The sequence below is a fragment of the Gopherus flavomarginatus genome, chromosome 4 (genome assembly GCF_025201925.1).
Source record: "Gopherus flavomarginatus isolate rGopFla2 chromosome 4, rGopFla2.mat.asm, whole genome shotgun sequence".
In the NCBI taxonomy this organism is placed as follows: Eukaryota; Metazoa; Chordata; order Testudines; family Testudinidae; genus Gopherus; species Gopherus flavomarginatus.
In genome coordinates this window covers 210558296-210580581 of record NC_066620.1, presented here as the reverse complement: position 1 = coordinate 210580581, position 22286 = coordinate 210558296, and the positions used below count along the sequence as shown (strand labels likewise).

At 39.8% G+C, this 22286-nt stretch overlaps 1 protein-coding gene across 1 annotated transcript in view; it reads right to left on the bottom strand.

The window, feature by feature from the left end:
- The window catches only part of KIF13B (kinesin family member 13B), a 219732-nt gene that overhangs the window by 60518 nt on the left and 136928 nt on the right, over positions 1-22286 (bottom strand). The window contains exons 19-29 of the mRNA XM_050948701.1: positions 21759-21905; positions 20816-20965; positions 20101-20229; positions 15358-15528; positions 12330-12487; positions 10457-10589; positions 9031-9177; positions 5743-5772; positions 4152-4251; positions 3649-3775; positions 1992-2047 (exon numbers count right to left, since the gene is read on the bottom strand). Of these exons, the coding sequence (XP_050804658.1) occupies positions 1992-2047; positions 3649-3775; positions 4152-4251; positions 5743-5772; positions 9031-9177; positions 10457-10589; positions 12330-12487; positions 15358-15528; positions 20101-20229; positions 20816-20965; positions 21759-21905 (1348 nt within the window). The remainder of the gene's footprint in view (positions 1-1991; positions 2048-3648; positions 3776-4151; positions 4252-5742; positions 5773-9030; positions 9178-10456; positions 10590-12329; positions 12488-15357; positions 15529-20100; positions 20230-20815; positions 20966-21758; positions 21906-22286) is intronic.

Sequence of the window (22286 nt, the reverse complement as noted above, 5' to 3'; positions counted from 1 at the left end):
TAGTTTCATTTCAATAGGGTATCCTTTACACCTTGCCTGAAACTGTTGTGTTGCATTGTACAGGGAGTGTGCTTGTGGTTTGGGAGCCTTTGGTATGAAGTCTGCTATATGAGCTCCTTCCTACCCTGGGACTTGTGGCAGTGTTTGAAATCGTTATAGACTTGGTTACAGAAAAGCAGTTATATCACTAGCAACCACAGCTAATGTGGTTACAAATTGTGTCACACCCTTGTTTAGAACTTCAGTATGGGATATCTAGGGCAAGGAACCTACAGCAGTTTCAGACGGAACAATTTAAAAACCATGTGTTCCTGTGTTGCTTGTGCTAACAGCCAACATATGTTGGAAAAGTGCTTTCAAACACAATTCTGGTCGAGCTACTTGTGGTCAGTCACTGAACCGTGGTCATGTGAGCAGGGCCTCAGTTTAGGTAGTCATTCTAGTACTTACTAGCGCCAATATCAAAGCAGACTTATATTTATTCAATTATATTATATATTTGAAACAGTTTATCTCCCTCCTTCTCTACATCCCTTATCAGACACTTCTCAGCTGGTGAATTCCTTGAGTTTACTATTCACCTAGGCTGGAATTTTCAAAGGAACCGAAGAGTTATGTGCCCAACTCCCTTCGAAATCCCAACACAATTTTATTTGCATCAATTTTCAGGCTAGAAAGGACAATTATGATAATCTAATCTGACTTTCTGCATAACAAAGGCCAGATAATTTCATCCAATAATTCCTGTAGCAAGCCCCATAACTTCTGGTTGACCTAGATGATACATCTTTTAGAAAGACATCCAATGTTGATTTTAAAACTTCACACGATAGAGAATCCACTACATCCTTGGTAAGTGGTTACGATGATTTAATTCCTCTCATTGTTTAAAAAAATAAATAAATCCGGTGCCATATTTATAGTCCTGAGTTTATCAAGCTTCAGCTTCCAGCCACTGGATCTTTTCCTACCTTTGCCAGCTAAACTAAAGAGCTCCCTACAATCATAAATCTTCCCATGTACCTACAGACCATGATCAAGTAACTTCCTAACATTCTCTCTGGCAAGCTAATAGTCTGAGCTCCTGAAGTCACTCACTATAAGAAAGTTTTCCCAGAATCATTCTCGTAACTGTTTTCTGAACCCTTACAAAAAGGATAATGACAGATTTTGAAGTGTGGACACCCCAACTGGACATGGTATAACACTAATGGTCACAGCAATGCTGTATATAGAGATAACATCACCTCTGTACTTCTATTTGATGCTTACACATCCAAGGACGATGTTAGTCCCTCTTAGCCACATCATCACACTAGCAGCTCATGTTCCACTGGTTATCCACTAGGACCTTTACATCCTGTTCAGAGTCCCTACTTTCCAGGATACAGTCCCCCATTCTGTAGGTGTGGCCTGCATTCCTTGTCCCTATAGGTATGACCTTGTATCTGGATGTATTAAAAGGCAAGTGAGCCCAGTATACCAAGTGATAAAGATCAATCTGCATAACTAACCTACTCTCACTTACCATTCCACCCATTTGCGTCATATGCAAACTTTATCAGCATTTTTTTTTCTAGATCTTTGATAAAGATATTGAAGAGCACCGGCCAGGAACAGATCCCTGTGGGACTCCACCAGAGCCATTCTTTCTGAATGACTATTGTGCATTTACAACTAGCTTTTATTGTTAGCTTCTAAGTTTTATTCCCTTGGTTATTTTATACCTGCCTTCTTCCTGTCTGTTCACTTATTTAAGGTCTGCAAAACATAGGGAGGATAAAAATGTATTGTTCATTCTGTATATAATTGCTGTGTATTCTGGAGCATGAAACAATATAGTTGGATGAAATAAATGTAATTCTAATAGTCTTTTCACATTAATAAACCTGCCACTCAAGAATTTCTTCATTTTATTAGTTTGCTTCTTAGTTCCTATAATGTTATTGGCTAGACAAAGTTTATTTCAAACGCTGTCTGTCCTCTCTTACCATTTAAGTCAAGGAAAACAACTGGAATATGGGTTTCCATACCAGGCACTGGAGTCCTAAAACATAAGATATTGACAATGGTGGCATTTAAAGTGAAGCAGATTTATCCAGAACACGTATCTTAAGATACAAGCCAACAGTATAATACATTCTGCACAGCTGCGATTGTAGGTCAAGCCAATAACCTTGGCAAATGGCTTTATTTTAATTTACTCTTGCAGATACAGAGGGACTCAAACTAAATTGGTACTTCTTTTACACTAGCTCCCTCACAAATTATTACATTATTTGACCTCTGCTTTCAGAAATGTTTTCTTGCTTCTAAACTGCTAATAGCAAATTCAAAGTTTCTTTATTTAAACTGACATGTACACGTATTAATGCAAAAACCTCTGCATTAGTAATGCGATTGAAGGTTGGACCGTTAGTCCTGAAAAGTCAGGAACTGCAAATACGAAGTTCCAAAAGCAAAGTTAACTCGCCCACATGGCACAACTATTATGCTGGTTGTTAAACGCCCAAAAATAAAAATAGGAATAGGAAGTCGTACACATGTGCAGCATGTCCAAATTAACACTGCTGTTTATATTTTAACTTTTAAACTTCCTGATATGTTGTGATTTAAAGGTGCAACCTTAATGTTTTATTTTATATTATATCTTTCATTTCCTATTTTTATAACACATTTCAGAAAGATTTTGTAAGAAAAAAAAATTGAAAAAAGTTAGTAAGTTGCTTGAATTGGCCTTTGCACATTCCCCTAGATGCACATGCATTCACAATACATTTCTTCTGAAGTATGTATCTTACAACTACACTGTTTTCTGCTGTGCGTGGAGTTTCAAGTTAAAAAGCTGTGAATATTTGAAAAGATGGCATACAAGGAGTCCGGAGTGAGGACGTTCCTATGCTTCAAAAGCATTAGTTTTAACGAAGTTCAACTTAAAAACCAAAACAAACAGGATCCAGTCAGCAAGTGTAGTTAGAGGTTTTCCTCATACTCTGCACAATATATCTTGTGTCCCCTTCTTCACTACCATGCTCTCTCTCCAAACAACTCAAATGCTGATCAGCTTTTCCTCCAAAGTAGAGACCAAGCACAAAAAACTTCATCTCAAGTTAGAAGCAAGTGAATAGAGTGGCTTAGAATAGAAACTGTTTTGCATCCTTTACTGCAGTTGTTACCTGCAGCTGCTATAGTATTGCAATCTCAGTCCAGTGTAATTTATTGGTTTTAATATTTAGAAAATTATGTGCAACACCTGCTGACTAAACAGATTCTATGCTTAAACCAGAAGCACAATGCTTCTGCAGATGGAGTTTTATTATGATAGAGCAGCCTTTTAAGTGAAGGAACTACATAACAACATATTAACTAATTTTTTTAATGCTAAGTGCAGTGGAAATAAATATTAATTTTTTTTCAAAAGTCATATTTACATTTTGGTCAATAATAGTATCATTTACTAAAGAGTGTTTCTGGATTTCAGTTACTGAGACCAAGAAATTAATTCACACTAACACTCCTAATTTAACCACTTTTGTCATATGACGTACATAATCCACATTTGGTGGCGCAGAAAATGGCAGCAATCCAAGCCAGGAACAGGCTGCCCATCATTTTTATATTCACTGTGGCATATAGTAACATTCATACCACTCTGCTGGAGCTCCAGGGATCCCACTGCCAGCAGAAGGAACCATTACAGCATTCCTTTCTTCAGTAAGGGTGAGCCTCATCTCTAACAGTTGTGTCTCCCGATCTGTATCATCTTCTGTTTTATCTGGAAAAGTAGGACAGTTAGAACAAGAAGATGCAATGAAAAAATGCTATCTTTGTGATGCATATTGGTGGTCTCAACCCACATGTTAGTGGGCCACTGACTTTATAAAAAAAACCCCCACCTCATCTAGTCACCCTGCTGGCAGTTTCAATAAAAACATCTATTACTCTGTAAGTATACACAGATTTTCTCTATAGTGCTCTCTGTTTGTGACTTGAGTGCATGTTAGAATCTTGTTCTCATTATTCTCCCCAAACTGACGATTTCAGAGATTCAGCTGTTCCTTCCCCTGGCTACTTAATTTCACACACGTTACAAAAACAAAAATATCGACATACACCCTCACCCTTCCCACTACCAATAATGTTTCACCTACCAGGTTTGCTGTCGAGTTTTTGCAGCTGTTGATCTAGGTATTCCTGACGTTTTGTCAACGCGTTCAGCCATTTCCGACGCAGTCTCTCCAAATCCCTGTCCTATGTAAATGAAGAAAGCTGTGTAAGTTCTGATACAATAACACCAGCGTTTCCCGTTTGTAAATATATGTAGCTTTCAATCCATCTGCTCGTACTTTTTATTTTTGGCCACTTTCTCCCCTGAATTAGTGCCCTGGGGACTATAGAAATGAGATATGGAAGAGATCTCCATTAAGTCATCTAGTCTACCCATTATTCTCCTTTATTACAGGATTGTTCCTCACATTCAGTCACATCCTATGCCCCATCCTTGCAAGTCTTGACTTGATCTGGCAAGTCTCTCTCTCCAGTTATTTTATATTGCCTACTACTCATTTAGGCAACATAAATGTGGAAATAGGAAATTTACAGGATTTAGATTGTCCCACAGCATCACTTTATTGTTAACACTAATACTGTGGCAGGGCCTGGAAAGTACAATCAGGATTAGAGCCCCCATCTGCACTATGTGCTTTACAAAACACATAGTAAGAACCAGTCCGTGTCTTACAGAGTTTCCAGTCTAAGGATCCAGTCCTGCATTATGGGTGGGCTGCTGCACAGGTAATACCGGACTGGGGCCATGCTATTTTTGGTAAGATATTGTTCCTGACATTACATATGAATTCCCCCTTGCCTAATTTGATCCTATTATTCCTCACTGTACCATCCCCCTAAGACTTCCTTAAATATTTCTTCTCCTTTGTTAGGCATTTCATCAACCAAGAGAAAATGACTGAAGCAAACCGTAACCTGCATGGTTTTGAACATCTAGAACCCTCTCTTAGCCCTCCAAAGACAAAATTAAACACAGGAGCTCTTGTTGCTATTCTTATAGGCTTATACTACTGGTAAGAGCAACAATGAGCATGAGGTGTTTTTTGCCTACTTTTGTGTACTTATAATGACAATGGATCACAAATATTATGCCACACCAACAACTCTGTGAAGTTAAAAAAAATCCCCATTTTCGTGTGTGCATGTGTCAAAACAGAGGTTAAATACCTAGCCCAAAGTCACGGTGAGTGGTGGTCCTAGGAACAGAATCCCTGTCCTGACTAGTAGGCACATTTTGATCATTAGCCAATATTTTATTCCCAGGTCCAATATAAACCATGTTCATAACATAAAACAGTGTGAATTATTTTGCTTCTGTGCATCTTAAACATTATACCTATGACTGCTCTGAGCACAGCCAATCCTAATCCACAGGCTGTAGATACAGAGGGGAAGCATGTCACAGACCAGAGAAGATAAAAGGAACTATGCTTTGTTCAGGATACATACGTTAAATGTGTCCCATTCTTTCAGAGAGAAAAATGCCTCTTAATTCTGGGTCAGATATTATATAGTGTAAAAATCTGTGTAAGATTTTACAGTGACTGTTTAGATATTCATGCCTCATACAGTGGGATGTACAATGTTGATGTCTATCTAATATTGAAAATTAGACCAGGTAATCAGATCTACAAATATTTATATTTGAAGTAAGATAAATGTTGCTCTATTTACCTGGTAACTGTCCATATCATCCTCTCCTTCCTAGGCAAAACAAAAACAAATCTAAGTCATTCATAAACACTTTTATATTAGAAAATACATGAAGTGCAAAAGCTGTATTTATGGTTAAAATATTACAAGCTGTATGTGTAATTCTGATTAAAATGTCTAGCAATGTAGTACACTGGGGATAGATACTGGTAGACCAGCTTCACTGTATTAATAGTGGATAGCAGTGCTACTTGCAGCCACTACTTATTTTCCCTTCATAAATCTTGTTTGGAAGGGTATTGTAATTGAAGATTTATATCACTTAGTATAAACAACTAGAATGTATTTTCATAGTTTACATAGCAATTAAAGGAAAACTCCAGTAATAAAGGATTCTAATCACTACATCTAATTGCCAAGAAGTGATTGCCAAAACATTTGAGTGGTTTAAATAAGAACGAATAATTATAGTGAAAAGGCACACGCAATCTATCCATTCTGATGGATACATGATAGGACTAGAGTAAGAACCTACTGTTTTATTAGTAAGAGACAGGAATTATTATCACAAGCATGGAAAACCAAAGTTTGACAAAAGATTAGTTTTAAGGCAAGCCATTTAGTGGGGAAAAATGTTAACATGAAACCCATTCTTAAACCAAAAGTTAAAACAAAAGTCACATTAGCGGTCACCACACAAAAGCTGTGACACCTTGATTTTCAGTCCTTTCTGATGAGACACAGAACCTTTCATCAAAATGACCTACATCAAACTGGGCCCCTTGCTAGAAAGTATCACGATGCCAATCAGGAGTGAGACACAAAGCATCATTCACTGAATGAAGGAAAAGTAAAAAAAAGCAAAGGATTGCCAAAAGTATTTTGGAAATTCATTCCTATACTTACAGTCTCATTGAGTAAATATTTATCTAGCTACTTAAGGGATAAAGGGGAACTCCAGTGAAGCGTTAAGTAACAAAAGCAAATTTTAGGTAAGTGAAAGTTAAAATTAAAAAGGCATACATTTTCTTAATTTCAAGGTCTTTGGAAAACTTGATACACATGAAAGAAAAATAAATTAGAGTTGCAGATATGCAGAATGAGAACCCAGCGGTTCAAAATAGATGGTTATGTCACTTTAATAAAAAAGATTATTTAATTCTGGGGATTATAGCTTTCAAAAAAATTGTAAAACGAAAAGCATTAAGGTCTGGTCACAGGATGGAGTGGCCTTTTAAGAGAGTTGGGCTCAGTCCACCTCTGCCTTGTTAGCTGCAACTCCAGTGTTGAGCTTTGAGATAGATTAGGGAGCTTGCTCAGTTTAGTTATGGGACGAAGATGTGAAATAAGACTCTCCTTCCATAAAGTTTAGCCAAACCATTAAGTCAACCAACAATACTGGGAGCTGGAGGACCACTATGAAGAGACATTCAACCAAAGTGGGGAAACTGAGGCAGCTGCTATGTCACAAGCCCATTCATTCATCCCCACCCACACTGAATTTCCAACTGATGACAAGGGGCGCTAGGGTGATTTTAAAATGCAAAAGAAACATACATCTCTGCTCTCCTAAAACTAAAAATAAATAACTGAAGTTTTGCTCCTTTAATTTTAAACTTTTCCAAAATCACATTAGCCATTACTTAAGTACAATCCCCATTCATACATTATAATTTCTTAGGGTTTGATACTGCAACTGTCTTCCAAGTAAAATCAATTACCAAAAACAAAGCTCCTAACAGACTTCATGGAGAGTCTGGCTTTTCTACCTTTTTGGGGTCTATACGCACTCTTCTTGAAAAGGGGTTGTGTTTTTATTCATTTAGTAGGGTTTTTTTTGAAAAGAAAGAAGAGGAAGAGGGTAAAGCAAAAGTGTGTGTTAGTATTGCAAGTCTCATTCTATTATAAGGACTTCCACCATAAGAAGAATCATAGAATATCAGGGTTGGAAGGGACCTCAGGAGGTCATCTAGTTCAACCTCCTGCTCAAAGCAGTCCCCAACTAAATCATCCCAGCCAGGGCTTTGTCAAGCCTGACCTTAAAAACCTCTAAGGACGGAGATTCCACCACCTCCCTAGGTAACACATTCCAGTGCTTTACCACCCTTCTAGTGAAAAAGTTTTTCCTTATATCCAACCTAAACCTCCTCCACTACAACTTGAGACCATTACTCCTTGTTCTGTCATCTGTTACCACTGAGAACAGTCTAGATCCATCCTCTTTGGAACCCCCTTTCAGGTAGTTGAAAGCAGCTATCAAATCCCCCCTCATTCTCCAGATGAGTCCTCACCAATGCCAAATAGAGGGGAATGATCACGTTCCTCGATCTGCTGGCAATGCTCCTACTTATACAGCCCAATATGCCATTAGCTTTCTTGGTAACAAGGGCACACTGCTGATTCATCCTTGACTCAGTTTGTCAGAGGGTGGAGATGGATAGCAGGAGAGAAATCACTTGATCATTACCTGTTAGGTTCACTCCCTCTGGGGCACCTGGCATTGGCGACTGTCAGTATACAGGATACTGGGCTAGATGGACCTTCGGTCTGACCCAGTACGGCCGTTCTTATGTTCTTATATCCAGCTTCTTGTCCACTGCAACCCTAGGTCCTTTTCTGCAGAACTGCTGCCTAGCCCCTCGGTCCCTAGTCTGTAGCAGTGCATGAGAGTCTTCTGTCCTAAGTGCAAGACTCTGCACTTGCCCTTGTTGAACCTCATCAGATTTCTTTTGGTCTAATCTTCTAATTTGCCTAGGTCCTTCTGTATCCTAACCCTACCCTCCAGCGAATTTACCACTCCTCCCAGTTTAGTGTCATCTGCAAACTTACTGAGGGTACACTCTACACCATCCTTCAGATCATTAATGAAGACACTGAACAAAACCAGCCCCAGGACTGACCCTTGGGGCACTCTGCTTGATACTAGCTGCCAACTAGACATGGAGCCATTGCTCACTACCCATTGAGCCTGATGATCTAGCCAGATTTCTATCCATCTTATAGTTCATTCATCCAGCCCATATTTCTTAAAGTTGCTGGCAAGAATATTGAGGGAAGATTTTGGGTAGCATTTCCTAGAGAAAGTCAGAATCTAGATTTATCCATCCATAGCTAAATATATTCACTGAAAGAGTATTGTCAAAATATTATTTAGAAGTCACTGTTTCACACAGAGTAGGGTAATTTACAGCCAGTGAAGTTGCTCCAGAAGTGAATTTGTCCCGAAATAGCTTTCCACGTGCATCTGCAAGCCTCTGAATTAACATTTTTCCTTCCTGCTAAAGGTCTTTTAATGAGACAGGGTCTTACCTGACGAGTCTCATGAACTTTTTGTGACTTGACATGTCTTATTTGAACACAGCCAACTCCAACAGATAGTAGGGCTTCTTCCATTAGAGGCAAGGTCCCAGATTCCTGCACCGACTTCACTTCGGCCTGGATTCGCCGTGACTGCCCCTTCACAAGGGAACAATTTGAAGAACTAAAAGTCTTGAATGGTGAAAACTTAGTGACAGAGAGACCTCTACTGGTGGTGGCTTTATATATAGTCAATTTGAATCTGGTGATTGTTCACTACATGGAAACTGCAAGCTTTCATGTGAGACATGACATTGGTTACGTAGAACTACCATTCTGCTGCAAGGTCTAAATCCACAAGAAAGTGTGTGACATTCAGTGAGCCCAACAATCTGTTTTTGATGAAAGCTTTTCAAAGATTAAAAAAAAAAACCTCAAAAACACTGAAAATAGGATTTTCCCCCATCTGTTTTGAATTTGTACACTTGAAGGGAGAGAATGTAACTTAGCAAATGTTACTGAACCTGAAATTAACTTTATGTGGCACTGGATTTCCTGACTGTAAACCCTCACCACTGATGTTGTCAGCACAGCTCTAGGAACAATGCAGAACAGGAAATCATAGTAGTTTGGCAGTTCAGGAGATACCGTGTGTATTTAACAGATACTAATTTTATAGAGTTCTCTGACAGGTGGACTATATTTTAAAATATTAAATATGCAGGAACCACAGAACAGGAGTATAGCTGGCTAAGAGGATTAGCAGTAAGATAATGGGAACTTCAGCATCAGGTTTTTGATCAGGTTCTGCCTAGGTTGATCGTAACTAAAAGTTGTTTTCTGATGGCTGTTCAACATCCTGTGTGAGAGGAGTCTGATTTGAGAATTTGGTCCAGTCCAGTTTCCAGGTATCCATATCTTTAAAAAATATCCTGTCAACTGGTTTCTCAGTTGACAGTCTCAGCATAGTGGCCAAAACACTAAAGTAGACAATTGAGAATGACCTATCCTCCAGCATCATGGGCGGCTCCAGACCCCAGCACGCAGCCATGGTTGGGGCGGCGAAATGTCTAGAGCCGCCCCTGTCCAGCATCCATGGTCCCCTCCAGGTAAGGGCTGAAACACGTTGGCAGAGCAGTGTGAGAAAGCTTCCGCTGCTGTTACCCACATTATGTCTGTTTGATGGGTAACAGAGGACCTCAGTCTTCTAAGGGTCTCTAAATATCTACACAAAATATAGAAGGTATCCAATGCATTTCCCTCTAGACTGTAATTGCTTTAAAGCTGATCAAATACTGGGCCTAAGTTTGATGGTTCCTTTGTCATAAGCCCACTATTAAAACTCTAAGAACCAGTACAACATACAAGATTCCCTGCTTCCTTCAGAATGTTAAAGCCAGTCTCTTTTCACAGGTGACTCCTGCAGTTGCCATCTTACCTGTCTGAGCTGAAAGACGCCACCAGTGTTTACGTCCTTGGCAGGAATCACCTCAACTGGACAGTACTCCCCGTTCTCATTAAGTTCCAGAATCTGAACCCAGAGCTCCACTTTTCGGGTTACCTCACTCCATCTGGAAAACATACCAAATACCATTTCACAATTTACCTTTTTCCCCTTTCTCTCTAGCTCTTTTTTTTTAGATTAAATTGCTGAGTCAAGTTACATGACTGCTCAGTATTTGCAGAGATCACAGGCAGGGGAAGGAGAGATACTTTTCAAGTGTCACTTATGCCTGGAAAAGATTTTTAGTTACCCACTGCTACTTCTGAGCTAACAACTAGCAATGACACTTTGGCCTAAAACGTTTGTAGACACAAGACCTCTTCATACTGGTTTGATATCAGACGAGTGCCAATTAAACATCAAGGTCAAATTCTGTTCTCTGTTATACCCATCCAATCCCACTGACTTCAGTGCAGTTGAACCAGCATTACTGAATTAAGGTTATTCTGGTTTCATGTGGCCCCTGACTTTCTCCATCACTATCATCCTCTCTTCCTTCAAGTTTTACTCCTAAAATGCACTTCTTCCACAAAGCCTATAAAATTAGTCCTCCCTTCTCTGAAAACCCTAAACTGAAAAGAACAAACTTATTCTCCAAGACCCATGTGTGACACTGGCCGACCAGGTGCCAGCTCTTGCCACAGCTCTAGACCTCAGCCCAGCCCTGACAAATTCATTGCTGGAAACCATTTTGTTTCACCTGTGTGTTAGTAAAGATGGGCATTGGATTTATAACAATGTGTTTAGACCAATGGTTCTCAACTCGTGGCTCACTTGAGGCCCAATCAGCACACAGCTGCGGCCCAGGTGACATCCTGAGAGCCGCACAGATAGTATATATAGTGTGGATGCAGCCCACATAACACACAGAGAGCAGCATATGTGGCCCACAGTGGTAATAAAATCTAAACCAGTGGTTCTCAACTTAATGCAATGAAATGGTTGGAAATTGCAGCATACTTTAATCTCACTTATAATTTCTTTATCACATGCTATAAGGTAATATTTAAGTTTTTGCTTTGTAACTAAAAAACATTTGCTCTGAATCTGTGAACCTAGACAGGAAGGATGGTCTCCTGTCCATCAAGAACATCTATCAAAACTAAATGGGCCAGTTTACAAAGACTGTTAATTGACCCATTAAAAATCAAGAACAGGGCAACGTGCAAAAGGGCTCGTCCCATCAGCTTGAATTTTGGAAGTAGGAAATTTTGTAACGTCCTTGTCGATTCTCCCTTCTCCTTATTTTTCCCAGTGTTTGTTACTGTCCCATGTCATGTCTTAACTTACAATGCTATTCTGTTGCCACTAAAGTCAATGGCAAAACCACACTTGTCTCCAGTGAAAGCGGGAGCAGGTCCTTAGATTGTAAATGCTTCATGGCATGGACTGATCTCCAATACATCGGCATGTAACCAAAGAAATTCTCCTGTCTATTGATTTCAAAGTTACAGTTAAATCAGCTTCACTATTGTTTGTTTCTTTGCAAAGTACCATACACACATTTATGGTGTTGCCTAAATAATATGGTATCATCCAGTCTTATTCTTCAGGTTTTCTTTCTTTTAATCAAAACTATAAACAATATGAATGAGCATTTATCAATAATTTTTACCTACATTACCAACCTGTGTGGTGGTTTGGCAATGAGCACAGAGGATTACAAAGACCTAAACATCAGATTCATTTTTACTTAACCCAGCATTTGACTGCTGGTCTCTAACCCACTGTAGAATCCAGAAAAATATACTGTGCCTGGGAGGCTGGATTTTAAACTGCGTGGGAGGAGTTTGCTGCCTGCAGTTACCTGTCACGAAGGCTTCGCGTTTTGGCTTGAATTATTCCCAAATCCCACACAGCTGAGTTTTTGCGAGGATCACTTTGCTCGTGCCCGTACACTTCAATTGCCAAAGCTCCTTCGTAAAGATGCTCCATGAAGTCTTCAGAAATATTTACAGAAAACTCCTATGTGGAAATGACAAAACTAGTGAAACATTAGAAAGAATAAGGTGTTAACTATTGCGATATTTGGACCTACACATTTACCCTAATTGTGAGCTCATTTGTGAGAAGTCAGTGAAAGTTCACAAAACATCACAATAACCTTCGACAATAAATGCTGATGGGAAAAGGTGCATAAGGGTAACAGAAACATGGCATTAGTCCAAACAAAAAGGCCTCCTGATATAAATCAAGGACCGTGCTAAGGTCCTGACTTGTAAGCAAGAAAAGTGTGCAACCAGAAGTCAACAGACCAACTGGTGAACAATGAGAATGAGGGAACAGGCTGTTCTGCCTACCAGTCCCTTTAGGGTCCTCAGAAAGAGGCTAGAAGGAAAAGTTAGCGATGGTAATGCTGGCTAGCTGGGAGAGAAGAGAAGGGGAAGGAGCAAGCTTCATCATCATAACTGCTGCCCACTCTCTTTCCTGGGACTCTGGGGTTCAGAGTGACACCACTGTGCCTTCATCATCCTAATCCTGAAAGATACCTTGACCAGTCTGGGTCAGAGAGAGGGCCCCAGATGACACTGCCATACCCACCAGGTCCCGCTACACTCCAACCACCACATGGGACATGAGATTTTGTCTCCTCCCTCTCCCCCCACAAATGCATTCTTTTTTTTCTCTACCTTATTACTTCTATTTCCTCTCTTTCTTTTTTTCTTCTGTGTAATAAGAGTCTGTCTGAGCCAGCCAAGACTGCATACTTTGCCATAAGCCTGTTACCAGAAGGGCAGCTAAATGCAATACCCTAAATAGCCCAGAGCTGATACAAGATTGCCAGGTCTCAGAGTGGCTGATAAAATCGTGTGCTGTGCCTATGTTTTTCCAGCAGAGAGGTTGCAAGTGAGTAAGAAGTTGCATTTTCTATCTTTGCTGTTCTTTTCTTTCTCCTTGTGTGTGTCTGCTGTCTTGTGTGTGTTTGCTGTCTTATAGGAAACAGGATTGGATTTTAACAGCAATGACATCTCAACTAACTTCTCTTTTCCCTGAAAAGGACAGTTACCAACTAAGAGACTTATCAAACATGATGGGGGTTATTTGAGAACTCTCTCCAACTAAAGGGACAGTGAACAAGAGATGTTAAGATGAAAGTCTTATTTAATACTTAACATTTCAAATGCTTTAACCATTTCCCCTTTTTTCCCCCCCACACTGTACCTTAAATAAAAGGTTAACAGGATTTTTAATTATGTGTTTGTCAAGGTATTAAGTAAGCTGAGGTCTCTGAATACCAATCCCCAAAACTTGTTTAAAACTGTTTACTGTTGGACAGTTACAGGGTCATGTTAACACCTTTAACAATTTGGGCCCATACATTCCTTTTAAATTAATAACCCCTCATTCTCGCACAGTTTTGGAGGTGACTTTTTGCTTTCACTCTGCATGCTACTCTCTTCTCACAAAGGAGTTCATCAATGGAGATATTTATGGCAAAGCACTTAGTACATGAGGGCTCTTTCCCAGTTTGACTATTTAACTAGTTTGATACACTCTATAAATTGAACTCTAGATCAGACAAGCTACATAGTCCCATTCATCCAAGTCTATTATTTCATTGACTGCTTTTTTGCATAAATCAAAGGCTTCTGACACTGGTATTTAAGGTTCTCCACTCAGAAGCACTAGGCTGATGTATCCTGATTTTTGTACCTACTTCTACCTGCAAATTACATTCAGTTTCTGCATATGGTAAAAATGAGTACTTGGCAGTTTTCTAGTGCTTTCCCTGGTCAAACTATTTGTATTACAGTAGCACCTAAGGAGTTACCTAGAACCTACAGAAGAGGTTGGTACCTATTGTACTAGATGCTACACGTACATGTAATAAAAACAGTCCCTGACCCCAAGAGCTTAAAATCTAAATTAATAAGACAAAGAAGGCGTGAGAAAGGAAGCATTATTACCCCTATTTTTCAGAAGCAGAAGTCAGGCAGAGCAATTATCTGACTTGCCCAGAGGTTTTCAACCCGCGGATTGTATGTGGCCCAATTAGCACACAGCTGCAGCCCAGCTGTGCGCTAAAGGCCACCAAGGCCTGCGCAGCGGGATCAGGGTTGCCGGCCGTTCCCGCATGGCAAGGGTCCAGGGTTGCTGGCTGGCCCTGCAGGGTCTGACAAAGTGGGTATTCACCCACGAAAGCCTAAGGCCAAAAGGGACCATCATAATCATGTAGTCTGATCTCTTGCACATCTCTCATACAGTCTCTTCTATTTTCCTTTATTATTAGTTCATTTTATCGTTCTATGTGATGTTTTTGGTAAACAGTGTTTATAAAAACAGCTTGCAAGTGAAAAACTACAAATTCAGTGACTGTATTAAGTTACTATAAATGACTATACAGTATAATCTCAGAGTTACGAACTAACCGATCTGTCACACACCTCATTTGGAACCAGACGTACGCAATCAGGCAGCAGCAGAGAGAGAAAAAAGCAAATACAGTCCAGTACTGTGTTAAATGTAAAGTACTAAAAAAATGAACGGAAACTTTAAAAAAAAATCTGACAAGGTAAAGAAACTTTTTGTGCTCGTTTCACTTAAATTAAGATGGTAAAAAGCAGCATTTTTCTTCTCCATAATAAAGATTCAAAGCTGTATTAAAGTCAATATTCAGCTGTTAACCTTCTGAAAGAACAACCCTAATGTTTTGTTTAGAATTACGAACATTTCAGAATTACAAACAACCTCCATTTCTGAGGTATTCGTAACTGGGAGGTTCTGGTGTAATAATACAAAGTTTAGTAAAGAAACTGACTAGGCCAGTGGCAGACTAATTTAACTATCTCGCTTTGCCTGTCTGCAACTGCAAACATAAATAAAACAAAAATTACATTGCAGTGATCGAAGACAACCATGCACTGTGGCTCCTTGCTGATGGGGGATAAAGAGGGGTCCACCTCAGGGGCAACCGTAACTGGCTCCAGTTGATCCCAGAAAGTATATTTGCAGAACACAAAGTTAGAAAGATGCTGAGGCAAACCGGTAGCCTGAAGTATTTTAATCTAGAGGAAGGAAAAAGCAGAGAAAAGCATGTTTTAAATCAGTAAACAATTTTAATTGAAACAGTCAAGCATAACACAAAAGAAAGCCAGTTTGTTAAAAGAACATCTTCTTGCTCAACTGGGAGGCTAAAAATTATTGAACAGTTACTTTGACACAAAAGTCTTGACAAAAGAAGACTTGTCTGCCTTGAAAAATTTGCAGATAAAATGCTTTGGCTGAACCAGCTGGAAGTCACCACTAGGTGTCATTGAACAACTGACTTTTGGGAGTAAAAAAGAATGCTATGGGTTATCTGAAAACTTCCTTTGTTCTACAAACATCCTGCTAAAGTAATTCGTATCCTATCTGTAGGTATAGGTGCTAGAACTGGGGGTGCTGGACAGGGCCGGTTCCAGGTTTTCTGCCGCCCCAAGCGGAAAAAAAAAAAAAAAAAGCCGCGGCAGCGTGATCGTGCTGCTCCACTCTTCCGCAGCAATTCGGCAGCAGGTCCTTTGCTCCAAGAAGGACTGAGGGATCCACTGCAAGGGCCGCCCCAATAGCGGCTGGAGTTCCGCCCCTTGGTATTGGCCGCCCCAAGCACCTGCTTATTTAGCTGGAGCCTGGAGCCGAACCTGGTGCTGGAGGTGCTGCTGCACCCCCGGCTTGAAATGGTTTCCATTATATACATGGTTTACAGTTTGGTTCAATGGCTCTTAGTCCCCCTACAATACAAATTGTTCCAGCACAACTGCTTGTAGGATGCTAGGAAAGCATAAAATGAAAAGCCATGCCCACCCAAGAACTCATATACTCATAGGTTTGGAAGGGACCTCGAGAGGTCATCTAGTCCACTCCCCTGCACTCAAGGCAGGACTAAGTATTATCTAGGCCAGTGGTTCCCAAACTTTAACCACCCACAAACCCCTTTCACTAAAATGTCAAGTCTTGTGAACCCTGTCCTAAAAAGAATATTTCCAGGGATTTTCTCCCTTACCTCAGCATAAATTATAAAAGCAGTGATCTTGGAAATATAAAATTTGTTTGTATGACATGCTTATTATACATTATTTATTATCATCATTACAGTATTTTTATTACATTATGAAAATGGCAACACTCTTCCAAGATCTCACTTTTGTAGCTTGCATCACTTTTGATTAAGCCTGTTACAAGACAAGGCTCCTATCAGATGCGCCAGTAGAAAAAAGCAGCACAGGGCAAAGCCCCTGTGCACCCCGGGACCTGGGGGGGGCCTGCCGGAAAAGTGAGGGGGCCCGCTGGGGCTGCTGGAAAAAAAGGAGAGGGACCCGCGGGGACAGCACGTGACCCTCGTCGCCCCCCTGTACTGGCGCCTCTGGCTCTTATGTTTCATCAAGGAGTATCAGATGTGAAACAGCAGGAAGGGATTTAAGAAGCCAACTCAGAGTTCCTCCTACACAAGCATTCAGGCCTTGAGCAGTCCAGGCAAACAATGAACGTTACAACAAAGCTTAAAACTTGTTTAAAAACAACACTAGCAGCCTATTTAATATTAAAAACAGCAAAAAATATCCACCTCCCTTTCTATTTTGTATTAGGAGTTTTGAAGTTGAAATCTCCTCAGTGTGATAGAGATGCTTGCTTTGATCTGCTTAGCTCTTGGAAGTCCCCAAGGATCCGTGCTGCTGGCCCCATGCTGTCCAGAGTCCCTATGGACAGCCCTGTCCGCCATTAGGGAATCTTTTCGCGAGAACCCCCGTAACATTTTGCGAACCCTCATTTGGGAACCACTGATCTAGACCATCCCTGTCAGGTGTTTGTCTAACCTGCCCTTAAAAATCTCTAATGACTGAGATTCCACAACTTCCCCCGGCACTTTATTCCAGTGCTTAACTACTCTGACAGCTAGGAAGTTTTTCCTAATGTTCAGCCTAAACCGCCCTTGCTGCAATTTAAGACCATTGCTTCTTGACCTGTCATCAGAGATTAAGGAAAATAATTTTCCCCCTTCCTCCTTGTAACAACCTTTTATGTACTTGAAAATTGTTATGATGTCCCCTCTCAGTCTTCTCTTCTCCAGATTAAACAAACTCATTTTTTTTCTAATCTTCCCTCATAGGTCATAATTTCTAGACAGACTACTCCAGTTGAGGCCTTATCAGTGTGAGGTAGAGCGGAAGAATTACTTGCTAATATACCCCAGAATTAGGTTTGTTTTTTTACAATAGTGTTACATTGTTGACTCATATTTAGCTTGTGATCTACTATGAGTCCCAGATCTCTTTCTGCAGTACTCCCTCCTAGGCAGTTATTTTCCATTTTGTAGGTGTGCACTGATTGTTCTTTCCTAAGTGGAGTACTTCGCATCTGTCCTTATTGAATTTCATCCTATTTACTTCACAGTAATTCTCCAGTTTGTTCAGATCATTTTGAATTATAATCCTATCATCCAAAATACTTGCAATCCCCTCCCATCTTGGTACTGTCCACAAACTTTATAAGTGCACTCTCCATGCCATTATCTAAATCATTGATGAAGATATTGAACAAAACAAAACTGATCTCTCTGGGACCCCACTTGTTAGGCACTTCCAGCATGACTTTGAACCAGTGATAACTACTCTCTGGGAAGGGTTTTCCAACCAGTTATGCACCCATCTTATAGTAGCCCCATCTAGGTTTTATTTTACAGTTTGTAGTTTGTTTATGAGAAGACCATGTGAGATAGTATCAAAAGCCTTACTAAGGTCAAGATATACCACATCTACAGCTTCTCCTCTATGCACAAGGCTTATTACCCTGTCAAAGAAAGCTATCAAGTTGGTTTGATTGTTCTTGACAAATCCATGTTGACTATTACTTATCACCTTATTATCCTCCAGGTATTTGCAAATTGATTGCTTAATTATTTGCTCCCTTGTCTTTCCAGGTACTTACGTTAAGCTGACAGGTCTAAGTCCTGGGTTGTCCTTATTCCCCTTTTTATAGATGGGCACTATATTTATCCTTCTCTACTCCTCTGGAATCTCCCCATCATCCATGACTTTTCAAAGATAATTGCTAATGGCTCAAATACCACCCTCAGTCAACTCCTTAAGTATTCTAAGATGTATTTCATCCCATCCCAGTGATTTGAAGAAATCTAACTTTATGTTAGATGTCCAACTGCTACTAACCTTCTTGGTGAAAACTGAAACAAAAAAGTCATTTAACACTTCTGCCATTTCCACATTTTCTGTTGTTTTTCCCCCTTCACTACGTAATGGGCCTACTCTGTCCTTGGTTTTCCTCTTGCTTCTAATGTATTTATAGAATGTTTTCTTGTTACCCTTTATGTCTCTAACTAATTTAGTCTCATTTTGTGCCTTAGACTTTCTAATTTTGTCCCTACAAACTTATGTTATTTGTTTATATTCATTCTTTGTAATTTGACCTAGTTTTTACTCTTTGTAGGGTTCCTTTTTTAGTTTCAGATCATTGAAGATCTCCTGGTTAAGCCAGGGTGGTCTCTTGCCATACTTTCTTTTTTTCCTACGCAGTGGGAGAGTTTGCTCTTGTGCCCTTAGTAATGTCTCTCTGAAAAACTGCCACCTCTCTTGAAGTGTTTTGCATGTTTTACCAAGGCCCAGTGGAACTTTAACTTCAAATTAATATTCTGTTCTAAATCTACAATCCATTATTTTAAACAGGTTGTAACATTTTGCAAAGTAAGTTTCCCTTTTTACTAATAGAACTAAGTTCAACTGAATTAAGATTTTCTAGATAATTGTAGCTTCCTAATTTCTGGATCATGTAATTTGCGTGTATCATGACATGCTAGTGGCCACCAGTGCCTTTCATTTGCACACAGACACCATTTAGAGCTGCTGCATACTTAGCTCCTTCTTCTGGCATCCATCATGCTTTCCCTCCCATCCCACTCGACCACGCACAAGAGAACGGGTCCCCCCGCCTTCCCCATCTTTCATATATTCATATATATACGCGAGACACCAGGGTTATTTGACTCAAAAATCTTTTTTTTTAGTTGAATATAAGAATAAGACTACACATTTGGTTTTATTAGGGCCCCAAATAAGGCTGATAAAAATGTTTGAGGGTTAATCTTAGTTTTTTTGTTTTGATTTTTAATAAATGCCACAGGGACCAGAAAAATGCCATTATTGGACCAAAGGATCACAAGATCAGTCTTCCTGAATTATTTCCACCATTCAGAAAATGAAATTCTTTGAGAGGAGACAAGACAGAGATATTTCAGGGTCAATTACGAACCCCAGGGCATTAAGCAAGCTCATGAAAAATACAACCAGGGTACTAGACTGCACACATCACTGAGCATTCATAGCTATTTGTTTTCTTTAAATCTTGAAACACCAAGATTCTTTCAAATAAGCTGCATAAACTGATCAACTCACAAGGTAGGATAATGATAGTATAACTGAACATAGGTGGTAAACAAAAGAATATACAGTGTAATTTGTCACCAACATGGAAGCTAATGCACCACAAACATTTAATCATGTTTTTTACACTTGGGTAGTAACAGAAAGGAAGAAGTTGGCTCAATATTGAGGATGTGACAATAGCTTTTATTGAATGCATCTAGAACTCACCATGCAAACTAGTTTGTTCTCCTGTATGTCGTTCTCTCTTGAACAGTCTGTGCTATCATCACCTCCTACGATTCTCTCCCCAATCGCTCCACTCACTCGCACCACTTCGACATGAAGACGGCCTGACACCTAATGAAAAAGGGTGGGTGGGAAAGATTATCAGGTGCCACCAGACAATGGTTTCTAACCTTTTCAGGTATCTATGCTAGTGCACTATGTTATAAACATACCTAATCTGTCATCATGGGACCTCTTCCTCCCTCCTCAGCTTCCCTTCTATTGTTTTGTCCCATTCACTTATCTTGTTTTAGACCGTAAGCTCTTTGGGGAAAGGACAGCCTTCCTATGAGCTTGTACAGAACCTACAACAGTGGAGCCTCAATCCCAGTTGGGACCTCTGAGCATTACCATTAGCAAGGCATTACTTTGGCTGTACCCAATTGCCTCCCATTCATTTATGACTGCTCTACCTGGAACTGGAGCTTACACGACTTCATATCCATCATTATTATGAGACTGGGGTTTGTAGCTGCCCAAGTAACACACAGGTGCATCACTAAGATACCAGAGGGAGAGGTAAAGGACTAGCTACTCAATCCTGAAATATCATTAGTAGCCTGTGCCACTGGCTGGGGAACACCTTTCATACAATACTGAAAAGCCCTAATGACTTCCATTAAACAGCTAAAAAGTATGATGTATAGGAATGACAAACCTCTCCCTTCTGATTGATGATAGGGACAGCATATTGCAGCTTCACATCATAAAACAGGGACTCAAGAAAAACATTGGCCACTCCGATGAGACTATGGTTTTCTTGTTCATCATAGAATGGATCAGCTCGCTTGAAGTAAGACCTAGTTAACTCGAATCAAATTCAAAATAATGTAAAAACTACGTTTATAATAGAATGTCATTTTCACAGCACCGATGAACTGGTGAGGTTTTACAGGTTTTTGTTTTCTTCTTCTAAAGTATCTGACATAGGCAAGAAATGAAAATTGATCAGAATGGTCCGAACAACAATGGTAACTGTCAGGGCAAGTTTACAGTACAAATCTGTAGCTGTGCTGCTGTACTACTTCTGGTGATGACACTTTAAGGGAGAGAGCTCTCCCATAGATTTAATAATTCCACCTCCACGAAAAGCAGTAGCTATGTGCCCACCAACATAGTGCTTCTATACTGGTGCATAGGGTTGGTTTAACTATCTCGTTCAGGGGGGTGGATTAGTCACACCTTTGCGCAATGTAGTTATATCAAAGTAATTTTGTAGTTTAGACCAAGGCTTACAGTAAGATAAATTTGGGGCCTATCTTCAGCCAGGTTACATTAACCATTTTAAATTCACATCATTCAAAAGTTGACCAGGAGCACAACCCTTGTTCTCTTGACTTAGTTTCTCTCCTCGTAATCCTATTCCTTCTAGGATCCACTGTCAAACCACAAGTGGAAAGTGATAAGATACAGCAGGTTAATGAAATATTAAAGAACAGAGTCTCTGTTCAATAATAGAAATAAACAAGGTTTCAAAATAACTGGCAACTTTTTGCCAACCCTCCACTCACCCAATATTTTCCCATCCTATTTTTTTAAAACATAACAGGTACTTAATTTTATCACCACATTACTGGTCTCTCTCCCCCATTCTTACTTACTGGATCATCCTCCTCGCACTCCTGCCACTCTTGATAAAGATCCCTCATATCTATCAGCCGGTTTTCCAATTTCTCCAGTGACCAGATCTGTTTACCTTTCCCTTTCCTTCTCACCTGAATAGCAGGCTCACTGAGAACTGCACCTCGCTGCAGAAACAAAACCATTAGAGAAGGCGGCCTGAGTAAGGAATCCATGTCATGACAACTGGCACACAGTTAAACAGAAAGTAATTTTTTGATTTAAAAAACCCTTTTGTTTAAGCAGACAAATTTGGAACAGTAGAATCCAAGTCCAACTGTCAACATAGCATTGCCATGTCCTATAAAACGGTCACACTTTATCCCAGTAACAATGGCAGAGATTTCATAGATCCCTTCTTTTACAAAAAGTGTTTCAAGGTGAATATTTAAGCATTTCATAAAGAGCCTCAAATGAAAGAGGCTGTAAATTCAAAGTAAGATTATTTCTACCTACATCATCCAAACATATGCAGTAGCTTAATCATTTCCTTGCTTTTATTTATTTCC